The following is a 24,000-nucleotide window of genomic DNA, read 5'->3' on the forward strand; positions in this document are numbered from 1 at the left end:
TTCTGTACCTTTGGTTATTTCTTTATTGTCAGTAAGGCCTCCGCAGAGAGAAACGGCAATGGAGGGCAAATCTCGAATTCCATCCGAGGTGCTTTCAACTCCACTGTCAACACCTGAGCTCCCAACAGACTGCGGAGACTGGCTGGCAGACCGCGGCCCCGTGTCATTCGTGTTCTTGCTTTGGACATTATCCCCACTGGAAAAGAAAAATCAGGAATTCAGTCTTCATGTATTCATTCCCAGATTCTCTTCCTTCAACAAGCACCATTTAGGTCTGACACACACTTACAGAAAAAGAAAGGGGGGGGGGGGAAGATTACCCTGGTTTTGCCATAAAATTTGAACAAAGTAGTATAGGACTCATGTACCCTCAAACATTAGATTGCCTCTACTTACTTGCCTAAACTAGGCATGTAAAATTCACTTCACTTATTTATAAGATATAAGGAAAATACAGCAATAAACTGGACAATCTTAGTAGATGTAATAAAGCTACTATAAAAATAGTTTATACTAGTAGAACTACTCCCACATAGGAACAAGAATAAGTGTATTAGTTTATTGTTTCATTTATATTAATTATATAAACTGATAGCTAAACTCAAAACAAAGGATGTGTATGTTTGTGTATTTGTCAGGTATATATATAAATAAAATGCTCTACATAAAAACTACTAGGATTAAAATTTTAAGAAACAATAAATCATCATACCCACTTAAAATCTGTGTATAGATGAGATCATTACTACAAAGTGCAGGCTCAAACTCTGCTTTCCATTCCAGATTTATATTAATGCACTTGAGAAAGGAATTTTCAATCCAACTTTTTTCTCTATATTACTAATCTCAGTTTTATTGAAATGCTAATATTACGACAGCTGAGTTTAAGCAAGAAAGAAAGAAAAATAAAATGTGCAAGCTACTGTAGTTGTTGCTCAATGACTTTAGTCAAAGGACTAGAATATGTGGAAAGAGGACTATAAATGTTATAAGAGGCTCTAATAAAGATTGGAACAAGTTGGAAATGGTATGTTCAGGGTGCAATATTTTCATAAATAAATCTGTCATGCATCTTCCAAAAATTATTTTCTAACATTCCTATTTATAGGTAATCACCCACGGTAGAACATTAGAGCAATAATTTTGTACTAATACTGTTAACACTAAGATATGTTCTTCATGGTAATAAGCAAGGACACAGGGATAAATATATCCCAAGGCCAATTGCTCTCCCAGGGCATGTGAGTAACACTCACAAACATCAGTGTACATTACATAACAATCCATAATCAATAAAGGATGCTTAATTGACCAAAACAGAAAATCAGTCTCAAGCACACTTCTCGGGCCTAAAAGCAGGGCCTTCCACGAGCTCAGATATTCCTCTTTACAGTTTTATTTTCCTTATTTCCTTCTGCCTTCACCTCTGCTTGGACTCTGAAAAAGAGGTCTTATCTAGTTGGCAATGAAGGTTTGATCTAAATCGGGAAGGTGACAAGAGCTCTTTAAATAGTAAAAACATAAGCAAAGGACTTATACTTCTTGGGGAAATAAAGTGCAGCGACTTCTGGATCCATGTCAGTGAGGTCATCTAAATAGACACCATCAGCACCAAGATGCCGGCTTCGTTTGTCTGTAGGGACAGCACAAATAAGCCTTTTGATGAGCATTTTTTGAGTAACAAGCCAGAACTGTTATTACTGTTCAACTATTCATTTTAAGATTGAGAAACCAGACAAGTTATAACAGTTTGTGAACTGTGTTTGTATAAAATCGTACTGCCAAAAATTTCAAAATAAGGTGCTCACATACATTGTTCAGACTTTGAATACACAAAATGGGACAGCAGAGGATTAGTTTTGTGATATGCCTAAGATTCCTTATCCCAGACAAAACCACTCGGAATTAGAAATCAGTGGTCACTGTAGGAAAACAGCAAAATAAAAGTTTCTGAGTATTTGCATGGGCCTATTATCACAGTACGGCAATCAGACCATTTAATCTCTGAGAGCTAATCTTCAATCCCCGCTTGCAAAAGGGAAATAACACAACAGACTATACACTATAGTTACTCATACACTGTAACTGGCTCATTACAGAGACAACTCGCTGTTTAGCACATACAACTGACGCGTTGATGCACCATTGCAAGGGGCAAGACAACCCTCCTAGGTCTTTCACTAGTACCAACACATCGCTGTCCTGTTGTTGCTGGTAAATCTAGATAATAACTACCGTAAGGCCAAAACCTAATTTGGAATTCATTCTAAACCCCACGATTTCTCGCTGTCCGAGTTTCCAACATCAAACATCAGAAAAGCAATCAGAAAAAAAAAAAAGTTATGTAAAGACTCAATAGTAAGCGGAGTAAAGCTGCCATTTTTGTCTTCAAAGACAGTGGAATGTATGGGGAAGTAGCTAAGAAACTCGTATGTTTACTGATTAAAAAGCAGCTGCACAAACTGGGCTTATATAAGGCTTACATAATTATAGAATAACCAAAGCTCTAAAACAGAAGATTTGTAAGCAAATAAGTGTAATGTGAAGATTATAACACTTATTACAAAATACCATGGATATAGAGCCCAGAAATTAAGAAGCAGAAAAGCAGAGTTATATTTCACAAATTCAGGACAGGACATGTACCACACAGAACTGAAATTGCTCATGTGAAACAAAGGCACCTTATTTTATGGCAAATCTGTTGTTCATGCAAAAGACATACTACAACTCTGTACTAGAGCAGAAAGGTTCCACAATTACCAGACACAGAATGTAGTGAGAGAAGGTGAACCAACAGAACTACACTCTGCTTGTACCAAAATACAAAATCTCTGAATCTGTCAAATATGAATGAGTTTTGAGCAAGTTTCGCAGTCTTGCTCATATGCACAGAGCTGCCAAAAATCCCAGACCAGGGAGAATCTTCTGTCTTACTACATGGCTCCTGTGAACAGCGTGCTGCACAGCTCAGGTTTTTAAGGTTCTTTCCAAAGCTTATTCCTTTCCAGATCTGAAAGTGCCTTCAGGGCACAGATTAATTTATATGACAATGAGGTACTTTATCACCATGAAATTTAAAGACAAAAATCATACATATAAAAGTGCAGAATCAACAGCTTTACCTTTCTTTCTGGAAGGGGAATCTGTCTTGCCAGCTGGTTGGGCTGAGCAAGCTGCAGCTTGTTTTATTTCTTCATTGGCAGGCAACGGTGGTACAGCTGCTTCTGGAGACTCTATCTCTGTCTTATTTGTCTCAGCTGGTAAGGGTTCACTTTCATCAGCAGTTACTGCATCTGCTTGTCCAAGGGCAGGTAGAGGACTCACAGTGTTAAACTCCTCTATAGGAGAACTTTGGATGACCCGAAAGTGAGTGCTTTCAGAAGGATTTACATCCACCACACTGGGTTCCTTTGCTTTGAGCAGAGAACTGGCCTGTGAGGAAAAACAAACAGATTGCTATAAAGAAAAGTTCTTTAAAAATGCAACAGCCAGAGTTTAACCTTTTCTGTTCATGCCAGTGAGATCAGATTATCAAGGTAACCAACTACAGCAGAAAGCCACAACTAACTGAGGTGGAGACTACAGTGTACAAAAGACCTCTCGGCTGTGCGCTTGCTTGCGCAAAATTCACCTGCATCTTGGGGACAGCAAAGATTTGTTCTGCAATGTGCTCTACAGTCCTCATTTCCCACTTACCCGCCTAGCAGCACATCACAGCTCCCACCCTGAGCTCTTCCCTTCCTGCACAAATCCTAGCTTTTCTTCAGAAGGTAACCCCGACAAATGGGAGAAGGGAGCACAGACTGGAGCTCTTACACAATCAGGATGCTTTCAGGGAGCTGGACAGGGGGACGCTGTCATTAATCTATACCCCATATTTAGATTTTAAATCACTTTATAGGAACAATTCTAGATCTCTGCACATGGGACAGGAGGTGTTCTTACAAAGGGGAGCTGAACTCCTATAGTAGCAGCTGTATAGCTGCTATAGCCTTCCCATCATAGCAAACTCTTACATGAAGATCAATAGCATCTGTGGGAAAATAAGGGAAGATTGGCGAAGAAGATTGTAAACACGCTCAAGTGACTTGCAGCTGAGGTGTTGAAAAACACATATACCATACTAATGGTTGTTTAGTCTTGTGCGTTTGACAAGTAAAACATCTGTGTTTAGGTAACACAGGCCTGTGATCACTTAGAAGCACCCTATCAAACATATTTGAGATTCCTGCACTGCTGCAGGAAAGATCAAAGCACAGTGGTGAACTATGCCTGCGTGAATCCCTGATATACAGGCGAAAACAGCAGGTTTGGTGATCCTCTGGCATGGAGTGAGCTCCGCAGTGCCTGTATTCCCGCTTATGTGCATCTGCCTGGGTGCTGCTTTGGGGAACCCCCCAGTTGGAGAGGTAATGGAAATAAAATTTATTCTTTGCATTTCACCCATGTTTTTCTGGTTGCTCCTGAGCCCTGCCTGTGCCAGCTCACACAGCACCCAATGCATAACTCCCAGTTCAGGGATGGCCAGACCAACTCCTGATAGCTTGGCCAGAGACACAGACTAGAAATGAAGAGGGAAAAGCCTCCAGGAATAAGATCTGCAATACACACCAGGCTGTATGACTGGGATAAAAATGAAACACCCAAATCCACTAACAGGAAACCCTGCATTCTAGACTGGAAATGCCAATCTGAAACTCCTGCCTGGACCTGTGCACTTAAATCAGTCCTCTATGTACAGAAAATAGCTCCCAATTTTCTTGTAATATACATGAGGAAGAAAATAATGCAGAGGTGATGGGACAGCTCATCTTTGGCCTACTAAAGAGGAGGACAGAGCTCTTCTGAATGAATCAAGAATTCTGGATTCCAATCCCTGTTTTTGTCACTAGCTACCAACAGTGAATTAAAGATAAATCATAATAGTGCTGTTATAATTCTGGTGCCACCACCAGAACGCAGAAGTCTTTTCTGAGGATACCCACTTCCCTGGCCTGCAAAGCAGGAATTTTGTTTCCTCATACTGTTCCTGACCCCATCATTCCTGCAGTCCTTTCTGCAGAGAAGGCAACTTTCAGCAGAAGGGGCCAAACCCTGCAGCATTCCTGCTCCCATAGCTGCAGTATGCCACTGCAAACCTGACCTTTATTTCTCACACCCTGAGGCACGCATAAGCCCTAAGTCTCCCCTTTCCTGCATGAATGCTCTGACTCCATAGATATCATAAGGAGCCAGCCAGTACCTGACTGACCTGCTGTGTACTCAGGTGCACGTGGCTACTGTGCAGGATGGGAGACAACGCTGCTGGCACACTACAGATCCTGCCATCTAACTGGGCCAAATGGCTTCAGGCAGGAGCCAGGCACCAAGCCAGTCGGCTCAGCCAAGAGAACAGCATGTCTGGGCCTGCAGAGATACAGAACTGCAGGTGTTTCTGGATGCTTATGCACTCAAGCAACCGACTTAAGTTTTTGTGAATTACACTGCTAACACCAGGCACCTAATTTCCGTCTAAGACCATTTATGAATTTCAATGGTTTACCAAAGGACACTGGGTTTGATTTTATATGTTATTTAAGCTTTTAACTTTTATAAGACTAGGTCTCGAGTACTTCTTCATTTTCTATTGTATATTATCAGTGTTGAGAACATCCATGGGACAAGGATCTTTCCTGTATCTCCTAAGGAGGAAGATGCAATTCTCTTACATAAAACATTGGAATTCATGCAAAAAACAGGATCCATTCCCTCTTCAGCAGTCTGCAATACAGTAAGCACATATGCCCCATTAAAGCACAATAGATGCTAGCAGGAACTAAACAAATTATGTTGGATACCTTTGCAGCCTGGGGTAGCTCACCCCATGCCCAGTGCATGTGGGGATTATTCTTCAAGCCACTTTTGTCCATAGGTTTACTGACTAATTCTGAGTCACTTTGAGGAGTAGGTGGGCGTGAACCTGATGGGCTGAAGAAAAACAAACAAAAAATATTACAAAACAGAAAGTAACCACAATGCACTAAGTACTTTCCAAACTGATATGCACCAAGCCAAAGCACTGAAGATCAGCCAACTGAAAGTGTGAAAGCATGGAAAAACAGTTTAAACAGTTCAGGATCCTCTTAGACTGGCATTCAGAGGTCTCATCCATTTTTTAGTAAGCACTTTCACAGAAGTAGGATTTGAGAGGCTGAAAGAGATGAAACAAGAGCACTGAACCTGAACATTTCAGGAAGATTTTTGGTTTTCTGTGTGGAAAAAAGAATGGGGATGGTACCAGCAGCAGTAGATGAACAGGTGTTAGTATTGTTATTATGGATGTGAAGTGCAGAAATTACTCACTTGCATCAACAAGACACTTTATCCTGACTAAGTAATAAATTAGTCTAAGGAATCCAGTTGATTACTTCCTTCTACTAACTTGTTCGGTTCTATGCTTGATTGTATGTTTATTGGGAAACCAGCAGGAGAGGTATACAAAGAATTTGAGCCCTTCCAGTTAAAAAATATTTAACTGTTTGTTCTTCTGACTAGTCAATATGAAATATTTAATAATTAATTAGTAAATTATCAGTTTGTAGCATATTTTTAATGTGGTGAAGTCAATAATGTGATGTCAAGTCAGGCATTAACAAATAATGATTCACTGATTTCAAGGACAAAAGGAAAAAATCTGATTATCTACTCTGCCTTTCTGCATACACAAGTCATAGAATTTCACCCAGAACCCCCTGAACAAAGCCCATTATTTTTTCTCTAAGCCATGGCATGTTTTGATATACTAGTACAATCCTGTTTTAAAAACTAAAAGCAACAAAAGAATCCACAACATTCCTAAGTTAAAGGTCCAAAGTGAGTTACCTTCACTCTCAAAATCAAAATGCTATCTATATTTAGTATAAATTCTTCATGTTTGATTTATTTTTTACCTTCTGGATAAACTGAATATCCAACCCAGTTTTGCTGTTTCAATGTAAGGCTTTTTTGCAGAGCTAGCTGGTAGGGAATTCATTGGTCACAGAAAAACAATTACTTCACACAAACAGAAAGCAGTTTTTAAATATCTGTGAATTTCACATCTGAAAAAATAGCAACCTAATTATGTACATTATCTCTTGTTTTCATCTATGTTGCAGTAAGATATACTTTGAATATGGACAAATGCTATGACTTTTTAGCTACACATAATTACATTATCTAACTAAACTATAAAATTTATAAGCAATACCACTGTGGAAGATCTTTTTTTAGCCCTAAGAATTTCAGATTTTTATTAGTCCTTGGAGTATAACCTACCATTTGACAGATAAAGGAATCAATATAATGTGATCTTAAAAGTATTTTCAAGCTCTAAGGATTCAAGAAAAGTCTGGTGGGCTTTTCAGCAACTTCTACATCTCCCACTGACAAGTTTGTAGGATTTGCAGTATTTTCCATGTATCTAGGGCCCATTGAAACCTTGGAAATCGGGAGCCTGGGCACTTCCGAAAATCTCAGCAGGCAATAATGCTTCTACTGCTGCTTTAAGCCCAAAACATCTAGATCTAAGGAAGCGTTGTCCCTGCACAAGTTAATCTGTGCACTACACACATTTTAACCTTTAAAATACCTACTGTTTACTTAGAAAAATCTCCAGTCTGGGCTTTGGGATATGTTCAGCCCAGGTTCATTTACCCAGCCAGACAACCTGAGAGAATACAGGCATTGCTTCAGTTTGGGCTAGAACCTCTGCATTTCGCAGTGAGAACACTGATTGGGGGCAGGGCGGGAGGGCAGGGAAGAACGCTGCCTTTTCCATAATTTTCCCTGAAAATACAGTTCCCTTGTACACACAACTGAGTAGGGAAGAAGCCCAGGCTGTTACTCAGCACCAAGAACCATGATGTATATTCTCAGACACACATGCAAGTGCCAGAAATATGGCACTTGCATATGTGTGTATGTTAAAACAGGCAGAGTTCTGCTCTGAGAATGCTCTTGCTGTGAAAAGCTCCCCGACGATCCATGCACTCATCTGGGTTATTGGCTCAGAGTAAATATAGCTACAAGTATAACCATGTTAAGTTAGGAACAGGATGAGCAACTAACCCCCAAAATATTACCCACTGTCCCAAAACAAAGTTCACAAAATACACACTATCTACTGAACTTTAGACACAAGCACAATGGAGACATCTTAATTCTCATTCTATAAATACTACTTCTCTACACAGTAAAATACAAGGATTTAGTAGTAACAATATGTTAGATCTTCAGAATCCTTTTCAGTTGATTTCTCCTTGTAGATTAGTGTACAAATGCTAATACAACCTCAGGGTAGATCAGAATTATCATTGCAATGTCATCTTAATTTAAAAGGCCCAAGACCAAATCAGACTGCAAACATGCCTCCACAAGGCAAACAGTGGGTAAATTATTTTGTTTGTATAAAGGGATACTAAAGCATTCTTGTTCCTTATATCACCTGGAACATAAGCTGCAATTTTCTACACCACCCACAAACATTAATACAGGGTTGGTGGCCTCCTGACGAGAGCTGGTTTTCCATTACAGAGAAATACCTTTACTTTTTTATTCATATGCCACATTGTTGTTTAACACTCAATAGCTACTCTCTCCAACTAATATCCTTCTGGAATAGCAACAATAATCTCTGTAGTTTATGGATGCAGATGGCAATTATGCCTACTACAGTCCTGTTTGTATACTTCCTGTTTGTACAGTTCTGCTTCCATATGTAATGCCAGATGTCATCTCCATTACCCACACTGGGACTATTTTGGCTGCTTTTCATTTCATACTATTGCCATCAAAGTAAAATGAGACTGAAGACTAATAAAGCTTACAATCACATTCCTTTAAATTTTTTTTAGCTTGGCTAGGTCAAATTAAATCCTGAATTTAATCCCCCGCTTGCACTAGGGGTCAATAAGGCTAAATACCAAGACTGTGTAGGATTTGCAGCCCAGTGACAGTATCCTGCAAATGCATCCATGGATCAGACTCAAAATGGTTTCCTTATTCCTTACGCCACCAAGATGTTTGTCTTGGGCTGAACTATGCCTTGCAATTTGCCCGTCCTTAAGTTAGGCACTGACCCAGCCCAGCTGAAATTCTCTTGCCTTACACAGATTGCTGACATATTGCAGATCAAACTAGAGCCACCCATCCTGTCAACACTGCACAAGAAAGAAGAGAAACTTCAGTTCAGTCATTTAAATCAGCATATCTGATTCATATCCCATAAATAATGAATATTTGTGTCACAGTCCTATGTATTCCTTTAACAGCTATGATTGCACTTAATGTATTCCAATGTCAAAGAATAAGGAACTTGGCCTGTAGCTGGCAGTTCTGCAAGAGCAAACCACGCTGATATTTGCAGTGTTTCCCACTGAAAGCTGAGCGCCCTGAGAAAGCAGCAGTGTGACCTGAGAAAAGTCCTGTCTTGACTGATGCCAAATAAACCAGGAAAAGAAGGAAAGAGGCCTGCCTCATGTACATGTCACAACATTAGCTGAGAGCCTCTGAACCTCCTTTGAGGTGGCCATAATAGAGTTTCTTATTTCACACAGAGGAAAACAGTTGCAGACACAGAGCTGGGCTTACTCGGACAAGTTACTAAAGCACTTCAGCTGTATATCTAGACTGCAGGACAGGTGAACTCCAGAGCAAAGTTCAGGGACCCACCCAGAGCACATCACTGCTCCATCCTAACCTGTGTGCCTGTCCCTCCTTCCCATGAAAAACACTAAGGAGAACAGCCTTGAATGTCCTGGGATCTCATCTTGACTTGGTACTGCAACACGGTCAGGTTAAAGAGGGCATTCTAGAAGCTGGGAAACCCTCAGGATTATCAGTTTCAACACAGCCTTACGCACCTAGTATGGCATCTATGTTGAGATAAGCAATGAGCAATTTAGCCTGATTTATTACCCAAAGCTTCCTCAGCATTAATGAAGAATTGTAGAGGTCATATTCAGACACTTATTTTAAATTTTTTAACTGAGTTGCCATGACTTCTCTCCACCAACTTAATGGAGAGAAAGGGCCTGGCTGCAGAATCTTGAGACATCTTGAATTTAAGATATCATAAAAAGTGTCTGTATTCCCGTTTAGCTCTGTAGAAAGGAGTCCACAGTCAGAGGAATTCTACATTACAGCAAAGGCTTATGTCTGGGTCTCCTAAACCTTAGACAAGATGCCTTATCTATTGTGTCATCTTTACTCTGTAAGATGCTCCCCCACTGCAATCCAACATAAAGTCTTCCCCTCCCCCAACCCAGGGAACAAAGAAAAAGTTCTCTTTTGGTACTGGGGTCCTCCCATCACAAATTTTGCACTCCTTATTGCTCACATAATCTCTGAGGCCTTTGATTTGCTTTTCCTTTTGCAACCTATGCACAAGCAAACAACTCAGAAAAAACATGGGATAAAAGTGTCATTAAAATATACACTGACTGTAAAAAGCCGCATGGAAATGTCAATCTTCAGAGGAATGTAAGTTTCACTAGCTAAGTTCTTCCTTTTTTTTTTAAATCATCTTAATCAACTTCAGTTTTAACACAGGTTTTCATTGGCCTGATTTTATATTAGCCATCTTCATTCAACAGACGATTCATCAAGGTAACTAACCTCCAGTCAATGCCCACAAAGAAGCAAGCAGAGGAAGTGGTTTTCAGTATCACTTTCTTTCAAAGTGCCTGGGTTAGCAATAAGTGCAGTTATAAGTTCAATGAAGTTCACATACTATTAATGTGTTACAAGTGTATTAATGTGTTAAAAGGATTAAAAAGCAGCCCAGAAAAGAGGGAGGACAACCGTTCTACCTGTCTGGAGGAGAAAAGTGAGAAGACTGTTGAGGACAAGAGTTAGATAGGCCTCCATCTGCTGGAACACTGAGAAGAGAGGATTGCCCTGTGCAATCTATAGGCTTACTGGACAGCACAGCATGTTGGTAGAAAGAAAAACAGGGTGTCATTATTCACAAGTGCTGATTAACATAAGCTCTTTGTGCATTAGCTACATGAACGTTGAATTTACATCTACAGTTTTCAAAATCCAGAATACTGCAATCAGGAAACAAACAGAACATACAGTTCAAAAAGCCATTGAAGGGGCTTGACACATGCTATCACCAGACTGGTGAAGCTAATCACACTAAGCTTTACAGTCTGTGGAGAAAGTTTCTTTCAGAACACAATTCAAAACATTTAAATTAAGCCCTTGCTCTGAAATAATCTCCTTGCTTTCCCTTTCTCTGCCACTTAACTACAGAGGCAGTATATCGAGACTATGTGGTTTCAAATATAGAAAGCATTCAGCTGGTAGTTGACAGTGACCATGTTTGATACCAAAATTTTTAGTAAGACTTCATATAGCACTAGCATGTAAGAAATCAAAAGAAGATTATTTAGAACTGTACTATCAGAAAAACTACCTCTGAAGAGGTGACCACTCTCCATCTGAATGAGGGTAAGATGCAGACTGAGAAAACGTAGAAACTGCAGGAGCTTTTATGTCAGATAAGTCATCTACAAACACATCCGGAACGGGGATCCTAGGTATAGGGAAACATGTGACATTTAAAAACCATACTTGATTAGTGAACTTACACATACTTCAGATAACAAAAAAAAAAAAAACAAACCTCTACTGCAGAGAAGAATTAATACAATCTGAACTAAAAGGAGATAGAGAAATGTTATCTGATTCACACCTTCTAGTTCATAGTATGATGGAGAATTGTTCTTATGTTTTCAATGTAACTTTAATTACCTTTGTTAGTAACATTCTCAATATCTTTCTAGGCTAAAGGTTTTTCTTAAAGAAAGATGTTCATCGACCATATGTGCTGACTTAGATAGAAATTACTGTTAGAAGGTATGGAATGGAACGTTAACCCAGCAGTAGGTTTCCATTATAGATGTCAATTGCACTCTGATACCTTGAACTGTCTAATGGTTCTTTTTCTTCCTCTGAGCTAATCTCTATAGGAAACATGTCTTCATCTTCTGTCGTGTCTCCATTGTCTTCTCTTTTTAAGCTGTCTATTTTATGGGTAGACTTCCTCCTCTTTTTCCTCCTTTTTTTCACAGAGCTACAGACTGGAGATGTTTCAGTAGCGGGCTGGGATCCATGGGCTTGGGGTGGTACTTGTGAGGATGCACTGGTGTCCAGGTTTCTTATCCTGTCTATGGAGCTCCTCTTCAGCTGAGCTTCCATTAAAGCAGTTCCCTCAGTCAGAATTGGAGATGTGGACAGATGATAAGGAATTACCTCCTGAGAAAGAAAAAAAAGCAAACCATGCAACATATTAGTTCCGCTGCCAGTCATAAATCTGGTTCTAAAATATATGCACAACTGCCAAAATCTAAGTCACATATTCCCAGAAAAGTAATAAAGATTAGACATCTGGGTGCTTAGTATGATCCTATAGCATATGGAAATTGTTCCATAGCTGCATCTCCTCAGACAAGCCAAGAACAATACTCTTAAAAAAGAGGATAATCTGAGCATCTTATATTGTCCAGGTTATGGCATGAGTCTCTATTCACCTGACGCTAGATACAGACCAGAAACAAAATACTAGTTTATAACCTGAATATTTTGTAAAATACAATTCTCCTTCACAACTCAGATGCAGACAGTAGTCAGATAGGTCAGTGGTTTATAACTAGGTTACAAAAACATCCTCTTATTCAGTTATATATACACATCTCTAGACATTCACGGAAGTATTTCTAACAATTTTCAGTCACCAAATAACTGTTACCACACAGAAGATTTAAAAATAGAGATGAATACTGCACATGCACACACCTCTCACCTGAAACTAGCGGTATTGTACTCAATATAAGAATTTGAACTCATCCCACTCTGGACAGTGACAAAAATTATTTGGGATATCTGAAAAGAAGTGCCCATAAAAAGCTTTTCTTATGTTACATTACACGTGGACTATTCGAAACTAGTGTGACCATAGCTGACATAGACTAGTATTTAATCACACAGCTCAACAGCAGGCATTCTCATTTAAATATAATTCCACACGAATAATAGTTGCAAGATCATGTCTTTGGTGAATAGCAGAATTACTGTGCACACAGATGTTTACAGGGCAATTGCACTTTTACTGGCAGTCTGCTGAGTGCATATGTTCAAAGTAAAGATTTCTGAAAAAAAAAACCAGCTCCATGGACATATTAACTTCTGTTGTATACATCTTTGGAGCATGTGAACTGTGTACATGTTATTTCTGTTCACACACTGGTGTGCACATAAACTCTGATTTATTTTTTAGTTATGTGATTACCTTCTTTAGATTTTTTCACTCTCAGCAACTCAAAAAACAAAGCAACCGCATAGTATTAAATTTTCATTGCAGAAACTTGTCCAGAAACTTTCAAAACTATAAAATGGGTAAAGGTATGTTTTTCAACAAAATTCCTAAACTCAAAACTGACTCTGAAGAGCAGACACTGAATTTTTAACAAATTAAAATTAGTTTGACTCTTACCTGATCATTGTCCATCTCCTGCACAAAAAAGGCCTCTCCATTGTCTCCTAGTTTCATGTGCAAATCTACAGCCTCTCCATTAATTTCTATGTCAACCTGGAAGAAAATAAATATATTCTTAAATTAAAAGAAAGTTATTTTAGGTGCACAGTTCCTGTTCAGCTATCTCTTCCCTCCCCACGTTCATAAGGCCATCAATTGTCAGAATGTTTTTCTAACTCGTACAGCTCATTGCTGTCTTGCTCCTCTACTCAGGAAGGTTTATAGCCAATATATAAAGTCCTGAATCTTTTTAAATGTAATTCTGAATGCTTCACTCACCACACAAATCTTTTTGGTCTTTTAATTTATAGCCTAACTTTGCATTGTGCAAGAAGTGCTCATGCACTTCTTAATATACTGTCTTTCAAACTCATTAAACAGACTTCTCTTTACACTATGAGAAGCACAAATAAGAAAAATTGTCAATTTCTTCCATACATTTATCTCACCGCTATACAGCCCCAACTATTTCCATTTCTTCTCAGGAGGATCTTTCTCTTTGCCTATAACCGTCCTTGCCACCAACTCCAAGTTGGACAAGCCTACAGTTATGTTATATTTCAGGACACAGTATATTATCAGTACTGTAACATTTTCAACTTTTACCCATCCTAAATCTTAGTATTCTTTTCTGATTCATGTAAAAATTGAACAATGCCCATGGTGACATTACGATCTTTCTGCTGAACAATGATAGCTACATTAAAACCTAGACTAGATGTAGCTACAAATTATTTCCTAAGATAATCTGTCAAGCATTACTCACTGGCAACTTCGCATCTGATATCATATTGCCAGGTCATTCAGCTTGGTTACATTTATCTAAAGGTCCTCACTGCTTTTTCTAGCTTCAATTAACCTCAACATTGTGTTATCTGAAAATATTACTTCATGATTAACTCTCTTTCTGTAACTACCAATGAACTTGTTAAACAAAGGGGTCTTAATACACAGTCACTAATGAAATCTATTATAAACCCAAATCAGCACATTCCAAATTTGGCTCTATTGAAAATAAATGTTATAAATTTCTTGGTTTGTTTTGTTTTTATTATAGCCAATGTCTTATAAATTACGCTTTGAAATGCAAGAATCAGTAACAACCATTTTAATTGAATCTAGCCTCAATTTGGGCACTTTGTAAAGAGTGTCTAAAGAAAACCTTGACTACAATACCACAGAACATTCAGTAACTTTCATGCCATTAGAATTATCCCACAGACAGAACATATCAAAATTGTCAATTTTCTTACCACTTTCTCCCTAGAACGTAGGACTCCCATTTTCCCAAAGCGTACATGGAAAGGGGAACACTGCAGATTTCCATCTGGCTGACGTACAACAATTATATCTATACATCCCGACAATGTGGCTGGGTTTAGTCCCTTATAGAGCTCCTTCACAGTTACAAACACTTGCCCTGCTAACTGTCCAACGTAATTCATGGTTTGGACCTGAAAGACAAAAGATAGAACAAATCAGATTTTGATCCCTGCTTTATATTTTAGAGACATTTGAGAGACGGAGATTCTATCAGTGAGGGTATTCTCCTGTTTCACGAATTAACAACTTCACATAGAATCATGATATTCAACCTAATTATTTACAGCTGATACATGTTTGTAGAGAGCTATTAAAAGACCAAAGAAAAGGAGACCTTGTAAGTCAGAGAACTGTAACAGCTTTCAAAAGCTTGTAAAATCAGTTGCATTCAAAACCACTGTCAGACTTTCAGACTCTGCAGCTCCTAAATGTCTCCAATTATCTCTGAAGAGAAAAGCTTTACTTCCAAAATAACATTTCCTCCTATCATTTATTGTGCCCTCAACACCAAATATACTTTTCTGATGTATCTCTACAGGCTTTTAAGGGCAGGGCAACTGAATGGTTTTTAGCAGATCTAATTTTCCACTACACAAAAGTCAAAGACTATTTTCCCACTTTACAGGGATTTATCCCATTAAAAGATTACTATAATGCATACAGACAATAAATATTCACTAAGGCTTAACATGTAACCTTCAGTCCAAAGCACATAGAGTGCTTCCTAATGCACCTTTACCATTCTTGTTTTAAAACAGCCTATTAGTATCAGCAGGTTTATTAAAAATTAGGCATGTGCTGATGATTGAAGCGTTTGGCTTTATTTCCTTTGCTCCTGGATTTATTTAGTATTTAGCATCTAGTTTCCTGTTTCTACTCTGCTAATGCACGTTCTGTTTAAGCTCCGTTAATACACTTAGTCCCCTAGACAGGACAGTATTCATACTTAGACATACTCAAAAATTCAGAAAGTCTTTTAAGCGCTCTCAAAGTATGAATGAATTTAAGCATATACTTTCCTGAACAGTAGAGATTTTAAGGACTTCCAATGTTTATTGTTTTCATTATTTTTCCAACACCTCTTACAGGTTCAAAGATACTGATTTCAGAAAAGTCTGTGCACTCAGTATAAAGCATATGCCTCACATTCAAGTTCTTTGCTAGGCTGGACTACGTCACTGGGACATCACTGCTAGGCTGGACTGCATCACCTGGACATCAAAAGAGACACTTGCAGGGTAGGCAACAGTAAAACTCCCTTTGATGGTGATGAGAACAGAACTGAGCTCAGAGTCTGAGAGACAGTCACTGCACTGAGCTGCGCGGCATGTGTTAGCCAGCATCATCTGCTGCAACAGAGACTCTCTTTCAGCTGTGTTCTTTTATAAACAACAACAAGATTTAAGTGTGAAATGCTGTAAAAATAGTTCCAATTTTTAAATGTGCTTTATACTTAGAAACAAAGAAGTACTAAAAGAACACAGTGAAAGTAAAAAAATGGAAAGTTAGGAAATGCTATAACTAAAGCTGATCTCTTCATGCGTAGTTGTTCTAATCAATTGATGATCACCTGTGTTTGTTTCCAAAAGTCCCTCCACATCGGATGGACTGAAATTTTGTTTTCTTCTCTGTTTCCATTGCAGTACATGGGTATCACGACACAGACCATGCTCTGAAGGAAGAATTCTTTATGCTCTTTTGGGCTTTGTGATAGTAGTCACCACTACATTGCCCCTGAAAAGTGATGATGGTCTCCCCATCTGACAATTGGGGAGCGGAATCACAAAAAGATTAAGATCAAAACCAGGCACTAACTTTGGAAACAAACAGACTTTTTGAAGTATTTAGTACACAAGACGTTAACTAATGAAACAACAACCCCTAAATACTGTTTGGAGAAGCATTTTTGCACAGCCCTCAATTCAGGCATCTAGAAAGTGCCACCTACTGAAAAAACAACACAGAAACTTCATGGCAGAAAGAGAAATTATATTCAGTCCTCCAGCACTCAACTGATATTAGCACTTTGGGGCTCCTATCAATACATAAGAAACATGCCTTCCTGAATGCAAACCTAGGGCAACCTGTTTCATACGGAACTGTACTTGAAACTCATGCTGCATCCTATGTTGTGTCATGGAACAACAGGTTGGAACAGACCTCTAGAGGTCATGTGGTCCACAAGTCTGCGCAGAGGAGGGCCAAGTTGGACCAGGATCCCCACGACCTTGGTCCCGTTGAGTTCTCAATGTCTTCAAGGATGGAGATTTCTCAGCCTCCCTGCACTCCTGTTCCTATGTTTACCTGGTCTCATAGCGAAAATTTTCTTCCCAATATCTAATCTGAATTTCCCTTGTTGCAACTTTGCCCATTGCCTCTTGTCCTATCACTGTGCACCTGTTTCAGTTCGGTTTCCTCTATACCCCCAAATAGGTAAATGAATTCCCTGAAGACTGAACAAAACTAGCTCTCCCAGCCTCTCCTTTTACATCACAAGCTGTTAGCCTCCTAATTATCTTGGTGTCCCTCATCTGAACTCTTCAAAAAGATGGCACCACACAGGCACAGATGCAAGTTCAGAAGTGAGCCTCCAGGGTGACAGATGAAAGCAAACTTTTAAAATTTTCCCTTTGCTTTGGAAAAATACTTCGGTTTCTACTGGGGATTTTTCTAACACATTTCTTATTGAGCTAAGATTACATTTAAAGATGGCTACAATTAGACTCAAAATTACATGGTGTAGTTCACCCCAGTTAATGCTTGGTCTGCTGAAACAACAAAATTTCTAGGTGCAAAACAGCCACAACTTCCTTGGTGAGGAAGGAGTTGCGAAGAGAGTACATACACCCTACCGTTCAGGAGAGTTACGGGCAAACAATCCAAATATGAGGACTCATACTTCCTCTTAACAAGTTACACCAGCAGGTCTCTTAAACTGCTAAACAGAGAATTTTGCCACTATTCTTGTTCACAACAAATCTTAGCTGCACTGCCTGCCCCATCTTAGGACACAAGTGATTATTTTTATATTCGTGAAATAAAAAAGTGAACTTTGTTTTTATACGTGTGAACTAAAAAGACACCATCCTCAAGCTCTGAGGCCAACTGGCACGGCACAGCTTGCTTCCATACAGTGAAAATCTCTTATCCCATAAAAAGAAAGTGCCACATTCAAACTGTCAGCTGGTGATGGACTTTCCTTTCAAGCTGGGCTGAACCTGACCTGTGCAACAAAATCACTGCAGAATTAAAAGACAGACTGGCAGACTAATCACTTAAACCCCACTTCCTCAGGAAACCAGACAAAAATGGTTTTATATTTCAAATGTAGGGAACAAAAGATGCTGTAGCTAAAAGGGGGGAGAGTTCAAAAATTGGACTCTGATGGATGTAGGCCCTTTATCCTAACTTCTATACATGCCAACTAAAGCTGAGATTGTTTGGAGTCTGAGGTTAGTAAGTTTATACTCTGAACCTAAAGTCAGACCGTACTATGTCAGTACTCCAAGAAACCAACATTCCTCAAACCCCAGAGAGACTGCATGTGGTTTTGGAGCAACATTTTACTCTGGCCACTCCAAGAAGTCTTTCACTTACTAACCAGGCAACAGCAGCGTCAGCAGTAAACAGGAGTTTACGACATGGGTTAAATCCCCAGTGCCTGCCTGTTAATTACACTGAATTTAGTAAATCACTTGTTCTTATACCATGCTAGTGAACATAGCATAGAATATTTTTTGCTGCTGGGAAAATTCAAAATCTAAGCTTGCAGCAAGTGAGAACAGTCTGTACTGCTTCTGTCACGATTTTCAAATGGCTTGAGTTTTGTCTGTGCCAGGAGACACTCCACAGTTCTACATAATGCATCTATTATGAAATTAAAAGTATTTTTTAGTATAATTTGTAATGTCAATTTAACTAGCATCATCTGCAAGGAGGCTCAGAAAATTTCCAACTCTTTGGATTGTTAAAGACAGCAGTAATTTTTCAGAACTGATCATCTCATGGACAAATAAGTGAGAAATAAACAGCTAGGTGTTGCCTTTTACAAAACTGACTTATTAACTTAGCAAAGATTGACCTAACCAAGTTAATTCTTTAAAGTCCTGCTCTACTGGATGCCACAGTAAGATCAAACACACTGTCACTAGATAATCCACTTCTTTCATACAGATACACCAGACTATGTCCTAATTCCACTGAAAAAGCTAGTAATTTTACCCTTCGTGGCACGTTTTTTACAGCCCACGTCTTCCCCATACCATGTCATCTTTTTTTACTGTATTTTGTAAAATAAAATACTGGAAGTCATAGGAACTAAACGCCTTTTTTTCCTTTTGCAAGACCCAATGTCTCCTCAGGTGCCATAACACAATGAGTAACAGGTTAGATATCTATACATGTCCATTTTAATTAGGGATAGAAGTGCTACTCACCATGCTCTAAAGATGGACAGTTTTTGAAAAAAAAAAAAAAAAAAACGAAACAAAACATGATTTAGGTAGAATGCTGTAAGGGTAATTAAAAATTGAAACACACTTACTCTGAAAGATATCAAATCTCCAGTACAGAAAATTTTGAAGAGCAGGACAAACAGCTGTTGGGACTGGTTTAGGAACAGGCAATTGTCATCTTTGGGACAGAGATTGTCACTGTGCCTGTGTCCAAAGCAGTAAACCAAGCCACATCACATCACAGACCCAACCATTACAATTTGGTCATTTATACCGAATTTATTTAAATTACAAAATCTGCTTCTGGTACACTTTAGACACAGGCCAATAAGCACTCTCCCAACAATTCCCAGGAACAGCTAATGAGATAAGATGGACTGGGGACTACTTCCATGGCCAGTTTAGAAGTAGTAACCTTCTTTTAAAGGTTAAGAAAGCTTTATAGAATAGATGTGAACAGATGGTGCTAGCTGTTCTGGCCGCCAAGAATGGACTTTGGCGCCATTTCGTTCACAAGCAAGGATGTAACATTTAGGTCCCTTTCAGCCCCTTTTCTCAGGTTTTACAGTTATGACTGTGCACTGGTTTTGTAGGCCATGAGAGGAAGATTTGCAGCAATGCTAAACACAACACATTTGAAATGCTTAGCACAAAGAAAAACAACACATACAGACACATCTTTTGGTTACGCTTTTAATACCCGATGTCATGATGGCACCCTGGTCCACAACTGAAGTGATGGGCATAAGCACAAAACAAATCGACTTTCCTAAGAACTTCTCCAAATGCTTGCAAAATGCTGAAAGGGAGCCAAAAATTGATAGGCCAGTGTTCAGTTAAAATAAATCACTGCAGCTCTGCCGCTGACACTGAACCTATGACAATTTTACAAACCTGATCCACCTGGTCCCCCGATCTGCCCTTAGTTTCTGTTTTGAAGATTTAAAACTTGAGAGAGGGTGGACTGTAATTGGGAATCAGACTGTGGCCCCTTCAAGAGAATTATTCCTCATTTACAAAACATTAAATGACAACATTTCAAAGACGACTAGGTAAGTACTTACTGCCACTCTTTTATTATGTATCAAATATTTATTTTCTTGACTCTGAAGCAATTCAGTTTTGTTTGCAATATTGAACATCAACTCCCTCTGCAGCAATTAATGGAATTTTACTATTGACATATTCGTTACCATTAAAAACAGTATCAGAGGTTATGTTCTAGAAAAGATTTATAATAAAAATGTAGGGGAAAGAAGGAAATATTTCAGATGAAGATTCCTTAGATGGACTTTTTTCAAAATCAAGCTTAGCCCTTCATGTCTGTACCACAATCAGAGTAATGATGACTTCTTAACTACAAAAGCTCATAATAACTATCATTCTATTATTTTTAAGAGAAGTACCTCTACTATTTATTAGTAAATGGTCATCACATTATAAAGTCACTAATGCTGTGTGACAGTCACATTCAAACCTCTTAATATTTTAACTCATTTCAGGTCGGAAACTGCAAATCATTAAGAACTTTCAAAAGCCTTTTTTTTTAACTATTCATTAGCTCCTACATCAATCCAACCCAAGGTCACTGTCATGAATTCCCATCCCACTTTTTTGAGTAAATTCCCAGCCAGAACCCCAAAGTTGTGCATTTCTCAGAGCAAAATCACAGCCGGGATTTACTTTCTCTAGAGGAGCATTGAAGGCCACCACACAGGACTTTAGGAGACCTCAGTTTAGGTTCCTACTTTCCTACAAGACTCCCCCACAATCCCGGGCAAGTTACTAAGGCTTAGATCTTAGAGGGTATTTAACTCCCATTGGTTTCAAGCAGAGTCTATCACTGTGGCTATATCTCAACTGCAGCATGCCAAGTTCATCAAAGTGAGACATAGACAAGCACTCTCCTTGTATATTCTTTTTTCCTGGGAAAGGAGACCTGGACACCAGACCTGGAAAGGAGCCATAAGCAGCCATGACCCTGATTTGGACAAGCTGTGGAGGGAGAACTCCAGAGCACTCTGCTGAGCAGCATGGTTCTGGATGTTCTGTAAATAGGAGGGCAAACTCTGTCCAAACCTGATTATGTGCACATTTTTTCCAGACTTTCCCATAGTCACAGCGGCATGGGACAGACCACATTCCTGCAGGTGATTTGACAATACATCTGGTCAATTGGGACAGGTGCAATTCATTTGTATATTCCAAAACAGAGAACAACATGCAGCATGTGGCTGGCTCCACACCAGAGTAAGAGCACTTTTCTTCCTGCCAGACAAATCTCCAGAAATATTTTAGGGTTGGGATTATTCTGGGCTTAATTCTATTAGGAACTATTTGACTCCTATTTCAAGCTAGCCAAGGCCAGTGCCAAAGACTGTGACTTCTTAGAATGGCCAGAGAGTGAAATGGATCAAATGTCAAACTTATCTTCCAAGCTGCCAGTCCCTCACAGAACCCACTCACTCACTCACTCACACTCACTCACAGATACAGACTTTGACTATGAGATGACTATTCACTTGGTTCTGCTATGCACTATCTTTAAACTAGCTGAAACATTACTTGGTCCAATACTTCACAAAGTTCCCATAAAAGACATAATATTTTCTTGAGAGCAGCTGAAATAAAAAATTCAAATTGAAGACTCAAAACTTGCCTGTCATGAATCCTCATGTTCAACTGAAGGGCGGACTACCCTATAGTGCCACAGTCAGGGTACTGCACTGGCATTCAAAAGTCCAAGAGAATTATTTCATGGCCAGTTGAAGTGTACTACCATGGTCCCAACCATACATTCCAAACTCTTCCAAATCTTGCCCTTGTGTCCACACTGAAAACTAACACCACTAAAGCCATACAAAAGTAATTTCCAGACGGATGAATGGGATGATCTGACTCACCACATACCCATACAATTGCTAGTATCAACTAAAGAGAGAAGCTGAGAAACAGCCAGTGGTGAGTAGTACCAGGGACACCTCTTTTGGCATTTCAAGCAATTTGAAATCATATCTCAAGATTTGTGTCCTCCTTTCCCAGAGATCTCCTGGGAGACCTTCCACATTCCCCTTGATCTCTCTGTGCCTCAGTTTCCCAACTGTACCTTCCTCATGGAGACATTTTGAGGGTACATACACAAGGGCTGACATCCCTTTGGACTGATGCTGCATAAATAACATCCAACTTCACAACAAATTGAAAAGTACAAACTGATGCCTGAAACCAAGAACTTTTGAAATAACTGGAGAATATATGGTAGATCATGTACTGTGCTGCCCTGTGCTACTGTTCTGATGTCAGTGAGGAACATAAATCAGAGTGGAAGCACAGCAGCAGCTCTAGTCTATGCTGATACCTCATGTGACTTGGCATTCTTTCTTTCAGTGGGATTGGAAAACAAATTTGTTTGGCTATAACTTTACATTTTCCACATTTTCAGAGTTTAAAGTAAGCTTTTACTGTATTTCAACTGTTTTCAATGATTGCTGTGTGTATGTGTGTTCATAGACAAATGTGTGCACCTGCACATCCTCAGGTATGGAAAAGGGCCAAAGACTAAAACTTGCCCAACTCCCTTACAAACAGACCGCACTGAGTCAGGTAAGTAGATATTATCACGTAGTCTGTATTCATGAAGTGGAGCTATCAGAAAAGTAGAAAGTATCTAAAAACATTGGAAGCTATTTTCATGGCTTTATGCCTAAAATCATAACGTAATTATGTTGAGTCTTTCCCATCTTATCTCTCCACTTTTTCTCCAGTTCTCTTCATGGATTTAGGCTCATTTTAGTGTAACAGGAGTAAATCCATCTGACTTCTAAGTGGGCACACTGATGACAGCAAAACCTTATTTATGTACACCAAACATTTGTTGATATTTGTTTCCTAAAACAGCAGAGACACAGATAGAGCCACACAGAAAATAAAATAAACAAACTACTCCAAAATACCCTCCAGACTGTGAACCAAATCAGAGGTCAACAGATCTATCGAGGTCAATGACTTTATATGTGAAAGGAAAAATTACTTGCTAGTTAGTCTGCAATATCAATGCTGAGATCTTGTTATTAGTATGGGCCTCTACACAATTCCTCTTTTTGACAGAGATAGCAAAAATATTACAGAGTTTTGTTTCCTCCCCACTCTCCACAAGATACATTAATTCTTTTACTTTCTCTTCTTGAAGACAGAGGAAACACACTAATCAATAGAAAAACTAATAGGTGCTGGGAGCAGTGGGGGATGGGTGCTGGTTTTGCACTTCAGAGCTGCCGAGAATGAAAAGTTTAGTTTCATATGTAGCAATTGCATTACTGCCAGCCACGTTCTGCTATGCCATTAAATCCCTCTGGCCTGTTACCATTTTCATTATTCCATCTCAGGGAAAGTATTAGCGAAGCAGTGGTATTAATGCAGCAATTTGCATCAGCAGTGGCCAGCCAAAGGGAGGCAAAATATCCTCTCCGACGCAAAAGGGGAAGTAGCACACAGAGGGGCGCTGGGCTTAAGCTCCCACAGCTCAGCCGGAGCGAGGACCCCAAACCCACCCCTCCCCGCCGCTGCCCAGCGCTGGGTGCCTCCCTCTGAAGATAAACCGGGAAAGCATCATTGTCCCCCTTTCCCTCTAACCCCCTGCACAAAGCACTGACACCCCCA

General features: G+C 39.3%; 1 protein-coding gene across 2 annotated transcripts in view; it reads right to left on the minus strand.

Annotated features, from left to right (window-relative positions):
* LPIN1 (lipin 1) overlaps positions 1–24,000 on the minus strand; it is a 59,320-nt gene that overhangs the window by 23,287 nt on the left and 12,033 nt on the right. Inside the window, exons 1-9 of one of the 2 annotated variants that reach the window (XM_009889762.1) lie at positions 14,818–15,012; positions 13,523–13,618; positions 11,951–12,285; positions 11,444–11,563; positions 10,833–10,940; positions 5,841–5,970; positions 3,126–3,435; positions 1,540–1,633; positions 9–196 (exon numbers count right to left, since the gene is read on the minus strand). In XM_009889762.1, the coding sequence (XP_009888064.1) occupies positions 9–196; positions 1,540–1,633; positions 3,126–3,435; positions 5,841–5,970; positions 10,833–10,940; positions 11,444–11,563; positions 11,951–12,285; positions 13,523–13,618; positions 14,818–15,009 (1,573 nt within the window). In that variant the 5' untranslated portion in view covers positions 15,010–15,012. Of the gene's footprint in view, positions 1–8; positions 197–1,539; positions 1,634–3,125; positions 3,436–5,840; positions 5,971–10,832; positions 10,941–11,443; positions 11,564–11,950; positions 12,286–13,522; positions 13,619–14,817; positions 15,019–24,000 lie in introns of those variants that run through there. The other variant, XM_009889761.1, reaches the window with a different exon arrangement.

Source organism: Charadrius vociferus, unplaced genomic scaffold (genome assembly GCF_000708025.1).
Source record: "Charadrius vociferus isolate BGI_N301 unplaced genomic scaffold, ASM70802v2 scaffold267, whole genome shotgun sequence".
NCBI classification, from domain to species: Eukaryota; Metazoa; Chordata; class Aves; order Charadriiformes; family Charadriidae; genus Charadrius; species Charadrius vociferus.